Source organism: Tursiops truncatus, chromosome 11 (assembly GCF_011762595.2).
Source record: "Tursiops truncatus isolate mTurTru1 chromosome 11, mTurTru1.mat.Y, whole genome shotgun sequence".
In the NCBI taxonomy this organism is placed as follows: domain Eukaryota; kingdom Metazoa; phylum Chordata; class Mammalia; order Artiodactyla; family Delphinidae; genus Tursiops; species Tursiops truncatus.
This window is the reverse complement of record NC_047044.1, coordinates 12,017,393-12,029,625: the sequence shown is the minus strand read 5'-3', so window position 1 is coordinate 12,029,625 and position 12,233 is coordinate 12,017,393. Positions and strand designations below refer to the sequence as shown.

The following is a 12,233-nucleotide window of genomic DNA, read 5'->3' as shown; positions in this document are numbered from 1 at the left end:
TGCCCCCACCAGACGAGGCTCTACCCTCCATCTCCCAGTGCCCAGCACTGTCCCTGCCACTGAGTGGTGGCTCTGCCTCCTGCCCATCCTCTCCCTCCCTCCTTCCCTCCTCCCCGTAAGGCTCCCTGCACACACAATCCCATCATGGCCTTTTCTCCCTCTGAACCCGCCCCTTCACTTGCTCCAGGGGATGAAAAACACCAGGCAGAGTCTATGGCATGCGAGTCTTTTATTAAGCCAGGTGAGTCACTCCATCACCTGAGAAGGTACACTCATGTTCCAGATACCACGCGCCCCAGGGGCTGGGTGTGGCTGTCCAGTCCAGCCCAGACCTTCCCGGTGCAAGGGGACATTCTACTTTCTTCACGGGGTGAGCTGATGGATCAGAGAATTATGGCTGGCGTTTAGGTGGACGGTTTGGATTGGGGATTTAAGGTGAGCTTGGAAGGAATTGGGTTGGGATTTAGGTGAAAGGAGAGTTGAGTGGGACCCAAACTCTGCCGGCCACCGTGAGGAGAGCCAAGCTTCTCCTGGTTACCAAGCTGACGACCCTCCACAGGAAGCCCGGTCCCCAGGCACGTGAAACCACCTGAACAAACCCTCATCCCTCTCCCTGCCCCCAGCCCCTCCGCATCTCACAAACAAAGCAGGCACTCACTCAGAAGCAGGCACTACAGCTACACAAGATTAAGTCCCCTCCCTCCCTGCCCAGGTGGGTGGGGAGAGGGGCATGGGGGGTGAGGCTTAGCCATGGAAGCCCAGCTCCTTGTACTTGGCGGCAATGTCCTTCCGGAACAGTTCCAGGGCCTTGTTCATGGCTCCCTGGGCATCGGCACCGAACTCCGCAGGATGCCTGCTGTGCAGAACATGGATGATGGCTTCCGAGATGAACTGCAAGGACAGGGGCAGAGGGGGGTACTGGTCACAGGCAGGACAAGCCAGGGGCCAGATGGGAATCAGCCCGAACCCATCTTCTCTTTATTCTAGGGTCGTTTATTGAGCACTTACTATCTACCAGGCATGCTGCTGAACGGCCTCCATGGATTAACTCCTTTAATCCCCACAACCCCGTGAGACAGGTACAGATGGGGAAACGGAGGCCCATCTTGGTACAGATGAGGAAAGGTCAGGCCATGGAACCACGGTCAAGGGGCTAGGTGGGCTGGCTCACCAGCTACCCTCAGCTGTGCTCAGCTCGAGGACCCAACCTCGGAGAGGAAGGGAAATACTCCTACTCCATGGTTTTATCCAGGATTTGGCGCTCCGAAAATCTAGAAAGAAACTATTTCCATTTGTGTGTATTTTATTTTTGCGTTTAATGGCTTAGGACGGTGATTGCTTTAAATAGCCTTTTTGGGGTTTGGGCAGGGGGTCAGAACATCATATTTTCTGTGCCAAGCACAGAGCTGGTACTCAGAAGTATAGGTGGGAGGGAAGGAGAGAAGGGAAGAGGAAAGGGTTCAGGCCTACGACTCAGCCCCAGGACCAACTGTATCTTACACCAGCCTCACCTTCACTCTTTGCTTTCCCATCCACAATGTCATTACCCGGAAAATGGACACAGGCCATCTCTACAGCACGGGGCTGCTTTAGGGACTGAAAGATCTTGTGTCTGTAAGAAGCTACTGTGCTTTTTCAACGGTTCAGAAAGATTTGATGCCACTCACTACCGGGGCCTGTGGTCAAAGGGTGTCATTTTACAGGGGCCCAGACTGAGGTCACGTAGCAAGTGGACCCAGGGGATCGTGGACAAATGACAGCCAGAGCCAGGGACAGAGACAGAGAGGGCACCGCGGTTGGGTTTGCCCATTTTCTCCGGCGTCCGGGGTGCAAGTGGCCAAAAGCAGGGTGGGGTTGGGTGAGCGGCGGGGAACATGTACTGCGGGCAGCCTCAGAAGCACAAATGTCAACATCTAGTAAGCCCTGCTTGGCTCAGAAACAGGGACAGCTCCACAAACACCTGCTGCTGGGCATCGATGTGGACATGTGTTTAATTCCCTTTTAATGTCATAAACACAAGAGGAAGTGGGGGGAGGGACTGACGTCAGCAAGCTCTGCCCATGGAGAACTCAGAGACCCAAGTGCCAGGCCCAGCTCCCTGACCTCCATGTGTGACCTCACCTGTAACATAGGGGCTCGTGACCCCATTAGGTCCCCCCACTCAGTTTTCCTGAGTCAGTGGCAGAGCCACAAATACTTAGAAAATCGTGGGCTGGGGCAGCTGGCAGATTGAGTAAAGATAGTTGTTTTTAGCACCCAGCGCCTTCTGTGCCCCTTCACTCACAGGTGAGAAGGAGAAATTTCTTATGAAGAACACAGACGAAGGTTCCATAGTGAGGGAAAGAGTAGACATGGGGCTCTGTCTTGATTCTTTTGCAGGGATTATGCAGTAAATTAAACCTGTTTTAAGTAGACCTGGGTTCTAGTCTGCTGGCTGGTAGTGCTACCTTGGCTTTATCATTTTCCCTCTCTGAGCCGGTCTGCTCATCCCTAGAGAGGGGATCCATCATTCGAGTCGTGTTGTGAACACCTCCACGTGCCACTGGGGCTCAGACAGAGGAGGAGCCAGGGTCTGCCCTTGAGGAGCTCGTGTCCCAGCCAGGAGACAGCTGGGTAAAGAGACAAATTACAGTACAGCCGGGCAGGCGCCATGGCAGCGGTGAGGATAAATGCCTTCGCGGCGGAGGGCTGGCAGATGGAGCAGCTGACTGCCTCAGGGGCCAGAACAGAGGCGGTGGCTTCTGAGCTGGGCCTCGGAGGATGAACAGGGATTTGCCAAGAGAAGACAGGGAGGGCAGGGACCACCGCTCGTGCAGAATCTCAGAGGCAGGACCTGCTCCTCATGTCTGGAGTGCTGAGATGGGCAGGCAGGATTGTTTGTGTGTGACTTGGGGGAGCAGGTAGCGGTGCAGGGTGGTGAGGCTGAAGAGGATGGTGGTGGTGGTTGTTCGTGGGAGATGCTGTGCCACAAGGGATTAAGAGCTTGGGTTCTAGAGTACCATAGATCAGATTGTACCTCCTGGCTTATAAGCTGGGTGACCTGGGGCAAGCTACTTAACCTCTCTGAGCCTTCAGTTTCCAAATCCGTAAAATGGGGATGAGAAGAGTACCTACCTGGGGAAGAGAATGCTAACTGCCTGCCCAATGTCTATTTTCTCCTTCTTCCTTGTAAGAGAACACTAGTTGTATTTGGAGTGGTAATAGGCTACATTTCCCAGCTTGCCATGCGTATAGATGTGGTCTTGTAACTAACTTCTGGCCAATGAAATGTAAAAAACATTGTTGGATGAGATTTCCAGGGCTCCTTAAAAGAGAGACTTCCTCTCTTCCTCTTGCTCTGTTTGGAATATGGGCTAGACGGCTGGAGCTCCAGCAGCTATCTTGGACCACAAGTCAACTTTGAGGGTGGACGCCACATGCCAAGGATGGCAACACAGAAAGAACCTGCATCCCTGGTGACTGTGGGGCTCCCATACCAGCTCTGCGCTCCCTACCTCTGAATTTCTTTTATGTGAGAGGGAAAGAAAACACTGAATGCAATTCCTAAGTTCATGGGGAAATCGTGAGAATTCCGTGCAGTGACCCAGGCAAATAGCTTATCATGCATGGCCCATCCTAACTGGGAGCTATCATAATTATCCTTACCTTCTCTGCTGCACCAACCTGCCTGCTGCTCCCATCCCCAGAGGTGATATCTGCAGGATCCTTTATCCCCCAGAACCCTACTGCTCCCTCTTGCCACATCCCCTCCTCCCACTGGGTCTAGACATAGGACTCGAAGCTCAGGCTCTCCCCAGCCCACCCAACTTCTCAGCCCATCACAGGGCGTTCAAACCAACTACTTATGCCTCTGACACCTGAGGCTTTCTCTCTTCATCTGTAAAGACGCAGGAACTAATAATTCCCACCCGGAATTGAGCCCACGTTGCTGAACTCCTGCCAACGAGATATGTATGTCTCCGACTCCTAGTGTCACAGGGGTTAGGAGCCGGGGTTCTGGAGGAATAGAGACCTAGTCTGAATCTGGTTCTGCCACTTGTTGCTTCTGTGACCAGGGACAAGCTACTTAACCTTTCTGTGCCTCAGTTTCCTCATCTGTCGAGTGGGTGTGATAATGGTACCTACCTGTGGAGAGAATGCAAGTTGTGCATCCCACATCCACTTCCTCCTTGGTAACAAGATACTAATTTGAGGGAGAAATATGTTGACTCTCAATGACCCAGGAGGAAGGTAAAGTGGGTGGCAGCCCACTTTACAGATGAGGAAACGGGGGAACAAAGAGGAACGACATAGGTCACCCAGCAAGTTACTGGCTGAGCTGGGACTTGAACTCAAATCTCATGCCCTTGAGGCCTCTCCTTCCATCCTCCCAGCCGCCCCCATCCCCGCCACCCACCTCCAGGTACTTGATGGGAATCTTGTGCTTGGTGGCATGCGACTGGGCCAGGGGCTTCAGCTCCGCGTCATGATGCCCCTTCTTCTTGAGGATGGCCCCCAGGGCGGTGAGCACGGTGTTGCCATGCTTCTTCAGATCCTCTGAGGCCTTCATGTCAGCCTCTGTCTTCAGGTGCTTGAACTTGTCAAATTTCTCCAGGGTCTCGGGATGACCCTTAAAGAGCCTGTGGGCACATGGAGGGCTGGAGTCAGATGCAGGGGTCTGGAGGTGGCCAGACCTGAGTTCAAGCCCACGCTCTCCCAGTTCCCAGCTATGTGACCTTGGGTAACTCACTTCACCTCTCTGTGCCTCAGTCTCATCCAAGGAATGGAGATAACAAGTCCCTCCCTATAGAAGCGTGAGGATTAAATGAGATAGTACATGCTGAGGGCCACACAAGAAGTGTATAAATGCTTCTTATTATTAAATATTTTTATCATCATCTTCTCCTTCTTCATTGTTACAGTGAAAGGCAGGAAAGAAAGACATCTCTGCGTTGCACCCGGCTTCACCCCCATTTCCTCTAAGCTGTTGGGAGCATAGATGACTAAATGGCGTCACAGTGGAGCAGGGAAAAGGGGGAGCACTGGGGCCAAAGGACCTGGATTTGCTGAGCACCCACTGTGTGCCAGGCCCGTGCTAGGCTCTGCACCTGCGCTTCCCCTTGGGGACATATTATTCCCACTTTATAGATGAGAGAACAGAGGCTAAGAAGTGTGAAGTCCTAGCTCAATATTACACGGCCGGGGTGCCGAAGAGCCAGACTGAAATCAGGTCTGAGTGACTCAAAAAGTAGCCCATGCAGGGGACCATCTCTGCAGCTTCCTGCCTGGGGATCGCCCTTTGACTTCTTAAATACTTCTGGCTCCAGGAGACTCACTACTACCTGTGAGAGCCGTTCCAGTCTGAGCTCAGAAACCTTAGAAGGCTCTTGCTTATTTTGCTCTGACTCCTTACACCTCCCTGGCCCCTCACAGTACCGATGGTGAGGGTCCCTGGTGGGAGCTACTGCTAAAGACCAGGTCCCCGCTCCTGCCAGGGTCCCAGTGAGCTGGCCACAGTGATCTGAGCAGCCACCTGTCACCTTGGGCCTCAGTCTTTCCTGCTGAGGAAAGGTGGAGGTTAGTTACAGGGAGTCATACCTGCCACCTGGGCGGGAGGGATTTTCCCCATTTCACTCGTGGGCAAACGGAAGACCACAGAGGTAGGTGAGTTGCCCAGGGTCACGTGTCTGGTCAGTGGCAAAGCCCAGACACAAACCCGCATGAATGGTTCCATAACTCACGCTCTCTCCTTTGTGTCGCTCCCTGAAACCTCTGCAGGAGTGACCCTGTCTGCCCTGACTCCCCCTTCTCCTGTCTAATGGCTTCAGTTCTTTTAAAGGTTCCTCTTTTGTAGCTTCCTGGTTTTGCGACACGCTTAAACCTAACTGTGAACACACTCCAGTGTGCACAAGTATCTCATGGCACACACCCATACTCACAGGCGCGTGCACACACACGCACATGCATGCACGACGTAGCACGGACGGGAAGCGCTCCCTTTCCCAGGGGGCGTATCCCTCCCGCTTCCCCAGAACACCCAGGGCTGTCCACAGCCATGCCCAATGTCACCACCTCATCTAGGGCCCCGGCCAAACCTTGTACATCACTGACAGCTCATCCCTGGCACCTTTCACGCAAGGGTCCCTGAGCTCCTGACTATTATTATCTGGTGACAATGATCCTTGAACTCCTGCCTGACAGATGCAAGACCCAGAACCCACAGGTGAAGGCCTGAGGTCGGGACACTGGAGGAAGACTGTCTGGGGCAGAAGAGGGCCAAGGACCTGGGACCCAAGGCGGCCAGGGATCTCAAACATTTTGGGAGTTCCCTGGATGTCTGGGAGAAAGACTTCGGCACTGAGAATTATGGAAGCTGAGCTCTGGCCCCAGCTCTGCCTCCGATGTGCTGTGTGACCTTGAAGAAGTCACTCGGTTTCTCTGGGTCTTGGCGTAACTATCTGTAAACCAAAAGGGTTGGTCTAGCTAATTTCTCAGCCTCCAAGTTCTAAGGCTTGACCTCCACCTCACCCTCCACTCTCAGCACCTGCCAGCCAGAGAGAGAGCCAGGTTTGCTTTAAACAGGGCAGAAAAATTGGGCTCAGGAGCGCCCACCGATCATCCTGGCATCACACAGCTGCCTCCCTCCCTTGGTCCTGCAGCTGGGAGCCGCCAGGGCAGCCACAGGAGGCCATACCTGCACGTCTGTGACAGCAATTGCCCGGAAAATGAGCAGATGGCAGGCCCTCGCCCTGTAGACATGGGTGGAGGGCTTTTCTCCAGCGTTTCAGAAGGGCCCACTGGCCTTGTGTTTTCATCCTCGATCCTATCATCAACCTGCCTAGTTTATCACAGGCCTGCTGGCAAGTCAGAGGGAAAGGAGGCCATCTCCCAGCTGTTCTCTGAGCTGAGGCCCAATCAGACACCCACACGGAAGACCTAGGACTCTCCCAGGCCTGCACAAATCCTTCTCTGCTCTAGAACCCAAGAACCAGATGAGGATGGGAATTCATCTCCAGTGTGTCAAGACTGTGGGACGATGTAGCGTAGGGGTCGAGAGCAGGCGCACTGATCCAAGTGGCCTGCATTTGAACTCCAGCTGTGGGACTTTGAGCAAGTTACCTAACCTCTTTGTTCAATGTAGTGATCATAATAATATCTACCTCATAAGGTTGTTGTGAGGCTTAAGTGAGTAAATATATGTGAAACACTTAACACAGGGCCTAGCAATCACTGCGTATAAACATTTGCTGTCCTCTTTACCATCTCTAGCACCATGGTCACCATCACCATCCTTTCCTCCATCATCATCACCATCGTTAGGATTGGGAATTTTTGGTCCTGTCTGTAGCTGCCATTGGCTGGCTGGGACTCTTGGGCCGTGTCTCCTCCCAGCGACATGAGACGTATTGGCCACCAGCAGTGGCTTTCAAACTTTCCATGGCCTCAAAATCCTTTGTTCAAATGCAAAACTAAGTAAAGCAGAAAAGATTTGGGGAACAGAAGGAAAGGCAGGGGCCTGAAGCCCTCTCAGCAGCCTCCACCCTCCCGAAGCCCCCCTTTCCTGGAGCCAGACTGTCCAACTGACCTGCCAGCTATTACGTTCTAGAACATAATGGTCACATACTTGCAGTGAAGCCCTCAGTGTTTTATTAACAGACTCAGCTGAACAGAATTTGCCCTCTTTTATAATCAGAGGAGTGGGAGAAATGACCTTTTCTAGATGAGTAAGAAAGCCCAGGTTCAGCATCTGGAACAGAACCAAAAGGTCAGATCTTAAAAGGGCACTTTCAGCCCTAGGAGTTAGCAGTCCCTTCTCCTTGTCTCCATATCCCAAACACTAAGAGGGCAGAACCAGTTGGCGTGGTTTCTGCATGTCCTACAGCCTAAGACGTGACAGGCTGTTGGGCTCTCTGGGGCCTGCCAGGGGCCAGCAGTCTCCAGCATCATGTCTCGTCCCTGGCACCTGGCCCCAGGCAGTTCTCTCTGATCCACCCTGGGAAAGGAGGAGATGTTTCCCCATGACTCAATACCCCAAGTCTCCTTCAAGACATCCAAGTCACTGACTTAGGGCTGGCAGCCCCCAGATCACCTGGGAAAGACTCCTGCTCGGCAAAATGGTCTCCCACCCCAGCTACCCGGCCTCCTCTCCAAAAGTAAGGTGGGATCATGGACTCAGAGAATGCCAGGGCATGAGAGCAGGCAGGGATCTCAGAGACAGCGGCAGGCAATCCCTCCTCTCAGCAAATAGGGAAATGGGACCCAGAGAGGACTAGCGACTTGTCCAAGTTCACACAGCAGATGGATGGCTGAGGAGTTGATGTCAACTTTGGGGGAGACTTTTGTCCAATCAGGCAGGACCTGTTGCAGCCCAAGGAGCCAACTGACAGAGACACAAGAGGAGAAAGACATAAAGAAACACCCCAAGATGCCAGTTAGATTCAACAGAGAACTTGACTGTCCTCTCTCAAGTGTTTCTGGCATGGACCATTAAGGGCTCGAACTCCAGATAACAGGGCTTCTAGGACTGGGCATTCTCCCCAGATTTGGAAGCTGGAGATGGGTGAAACCTGAGGGAGGCTGAAAGGGCATCTAAGTGGGAGAGGACAACCTACTCTGGCTCATACATAAGGAGAAATTCATCTGTAAATTAAAGTATGAAAGACAATCCGTTCACTGGTGGTAACTGGGGCCCACCTTCTCCCACATGCAGAAATATTGAGGTACATACATCCCATTAGGCTTTTGACCTGTGCTGCCCAGAGCATGAGAAAGGGCCAGGAGGAGGGGAGAGCCCGTCACCATCTGGGGAGGAAGGCAACTGGGCCATGAGATTCTATATACAAGCCACAAGCCATTTTCTACTTAAAAATCTCAGAAGTTTATGTGTGGGGGGGTTGTTTGTTTATTCAGGAAGCCCTTGCTACAGAAGGCAAGATGTGCTTGGAGTCTACCCTGAGCCCTCAAATTCAAGACATACTCAACATCAAAAGTCACTAACGGGTCTCTGTCTTCTGTTTACTAATTATAATGCTTTAAAGGGCCCAAGTCTAAGCTTCGTCTATGATAGTTATTAACATCTTCTGGGACTCACTCTATGCCAGGAATTAGGCTGGGCCCCCTACAGGCATCATCTTATTTAATTCTTATTTCCACTCTATAACTTATATATTAGGATTTCCACCCATTTTATTTATTTATTTTCCGGTACGCGGGCCTCTCACTGTTGTGGACTCTCCCGTCATGGAGCACAGGCTCTGGACGCGCAGGCTCAGCGGCCATGGCTCACGGGTCCAGCTGCTCCGCGGTATGTGGGATCTTCCCGGACCGGGGCACGAACCCGTGTCCCCTGCATCGGCAGGCGGACTCTCAACCACTGCGCCACCAGGGAAGCCCCCACCCATTTTATAGGAGAAGAAATTGAGGCTCAGAGAAGTTGTGTACCTTCTTAAAGGTCACACAGCTTCTCGGTGACAGAGCCAGCTCTAGAACTACATATCTCATGTTGAAAGCCATGTCTTAGCCTTGACATTTTATAGACTTTAATGGACTTGTGACTCTGGGGTCATCCTTCCCTTCTCAGGTCCTTTTTGGCCTCATCCACTAGGTGAGGTGAGACAGATCTCTCAGATTTTTCTTGTTAATTCTGTCTATAATTCTAGGATACCACTTAGTGGGCTCTAGGCATCCAGGATTTGATTGTCAAGCTCCTTCCAGCTGCTGGCATAGGTGTGAGATGGATCCCCTTTCCTTTCCTGACTCCAATCTCTGACACATAAAAGCAAAGGAGAACCAAATAAGAGTTTTAACAAAGTCAACTAACGCAGCCAGCTGGTCAACCCCGGGCAACCGTTCCACCTTGCAGGCAAACATTCTTGATCTTTGGGAGGGAAGTAGGTGATGGGGGCAATGGGGGTTCTTCCTTTTACCTGATGAGGACGTCCTGCCCATGGCCTGCGAGATCAGCCTCCACCTTCCCCCAGACGTTCAGTACCAGCTGCCATTCTCCGTCGCTGAGCCCCATGGCACAGTCTGAAGAAGAGAAGAAGAGCAAGGCTAGGCTGACTGTGTATCCTGGCTCCGACCGCTGGGGTCTGAGGCTGCCTGGCCCTAAAGGGATTTTATACCTTCCCGGATGCTTGACAGAGATCACTTGACACCTCGCTCACTCTCTCCCCCCCCACCTCCTTGCACCCCCCCCCCTTTCATGCAGGGGTCTAATCTTTTCATTTCTCTAGCCCTCACATGGAAGCTATTTTGAGGCAGGTGCCGTTGGGGTGTGGTAGGACAACTCAGGCCTCAGGTTGGGGTGGGGGAGGAGCTGTGTGTGTGGAAAGAGTGGGGAGGAGGTTGGGTCACTCTCTGGACTCTCGGAGGCCAACAGAAAGGGCATGACCAAGGCTGATGCCAATGGCCTGAAACCCAACTCCCCCTGCTGTCCGCCATCCCAAGAAGCCCTGTCATGTTTATTAGCCAGGGCAGCCGTCACCCTGGCTGGCCCCGGGACTGTCCTGGCCCTTAGCAGTCACTTTGTCCACCTTCTGCCCACTTTGCCAGAACGCCCTCACCCACCAGGGTGGTGGGAAGGGGCTAGATGGTTTCCTTGCTTATAGCTGGGTGGACCCAGGCAGGTCTATAACCTCTTGGAGTCTGCATTTTCCCACTCCACCCAGACAACTCCTGGCTTCACGGTCTTGCTCACATATTTCTCTCTGAAAAGTTTCTCTGGGGCTTCCCTGGTGGCGCAGTGGTTGGGGGTCCGCCTGCCGATGCAGGGGACACGGGTTCGTGCCCCGGTCCGGGAAGATCCCACATGCCGCGGAGCGGCTGGGCCCGTGAGCCATGGCCGCTGAGCCTGCGCGTCCAGAGCCTGTGCTCCATGACGGGAGAGGCCACAGCAGTGAGAGGCCCGCGTACCGCAAAAAAAAAAGTTTCTCTGGATACACCCCTCAAGGTCCACTTCACTGCTTGCCTTTCCACTGCTCTGTGTGTGCTCCTGCTGTACTCCTCACCCCGTTGCATCATATTCCTTTGTTTCCGTGCTGGCCCCTCCATTAGTACCAAAGCAGCCAATACTCACAGAGACTTTGCTGGGTGCCAGGCCCTATTCCAAGCACCTTACATTCGGTAACTCGTTTAGGCCCCCAACAGCCCTATATGATAAATACGGACATTACCACCATCTCATGGAGGGAAGTTAGGGAAATCTGCCGTGGCCGCACAGCTAGTTGTTGGAAGAGTTGGTATTTGAACCCAGGAGTTCAGGCCCCCAAATCCATGCTCCTGAACACCCTACTTTGATTTTCACGTGGTCAGGGGCTTTGTTTTATTCATCTGTGTATTTCTTGGACCCTGCACAGCGCTGTGTGCCACATTTGAACTGAATAAATGTTCATTGAATAAAAAGATGGCTGGCCTTGCAAGGAAGGCAAGGGGAGGATGATCAGCCTTTATTTTATATCCATCCATCATCCATCCATCCATCCATCGTCCATTCATCCACCCACCCATCATCTGTCACTCATCCATCCACCTACCCAACCATCATCTGTCCATCCATCCATCCATCCATCGTCCATTCATCCACCCACCCATCATCCATCACTCATCCATCCACCGACCCAACCATCATCTGTCCATCCATCCATCCATCATCATTCCTCCATCCATCCAACACACAGTTATAGAGTACCTACTGTGTGTCAGAAACTGTGCTACATGCTGAGGACACAAAACCAGATAAAACACATCCTGATGTTCAAGAAACTCAGTCTCCTAGGGGAGATAAGTAAGAGGAACAAAATGACAGTACAGTTTATTTAGTGCTATGATGAAGGTTTACACAGAACGTTACAGCTTACAAAGTGCCTCCTTGGGCAGGATTATATCTAATCTTCCCGATGACCCTGCGAGGAAGAAAACATCACCCCATTTTACAGCTGTGGACCACGAGGCTCAGAAAGGATAAGCAGGTGTCCTGGCCATCCTGGGTCTGTACTGGACGTGTCAGTTATGGCTGCCCCACGTATGCAGCCCTTTCTAAAGATAACTGCCCTGCCCCAGCACCCGCAGTCATGTCCGCTCTCCAAGCCTGTTGCTAGGCACAGCGGATTGGACCAGGACTGGGACCTAACCCGAGGCAGCCAATGGCAGGGCTCTGCCAATGTCTATTAACTACAGCGTCAGATCCCTGGCGAGAATGGGCTAGGTGGTAGGAAATGCAGGGTCAAAGAGGGTTTCGTGGCCAACACTGGGAA

General features: G+C 52.6%; 1 protein-coding gene across 1 annotated transcript; it reads right to left on the bottom strand.

Annotated features, from left to right (window-relative positions):
* Positions 1-210: 210 nt before the first annotated feature.
* MB (myoglobin) lies at positions 211-10,088 on the bottom strand. The gene is made up of 3 exons (XM_033865619.2): positions 9,906-10,088; positions 4,397-4,619; positions 211-891 (listed from the first exon to the last, which is right to left on the bottom strand). Exons 1-3 carry the CDS (start codon positions 9,998-10,000, stop codon positions 745-747), a joined length of 465 nt encoding a protein of 154 aa, XP_033721510.1. The 5' UTR covers positions 10,001-10,088; the 3' UTR covers positions 211-744.
* Positions 10,089-12,233: the final 2,145 nt, after the last annotated feature.

Excerpts from the sequence above, each read along its gene's own strand:
- MB (XM_033865619.2), bottom strand. The coding sequence starts at position 10,000 with ATGGGGCTCAGCGACGGAGAATGGCAGCTGGTACTGAACGTCTGGGGG. Across the intron at positions 4,620-9,905 it reads GGGCAGGACGTCCTCATCAG|GCTCTTTAAGGGTCATCCCG; the intron begins GTAAAAGGAAGA and ends ATGTGCCCACAG. Across the intron at positions 892-4,396 it reads TTCCCATCAAGTACCTGGAG|TTCATCTCGGAAGCCATCAT; the intron begins GTGGGTGGCGGG and ends CTGTCCTTGCAG.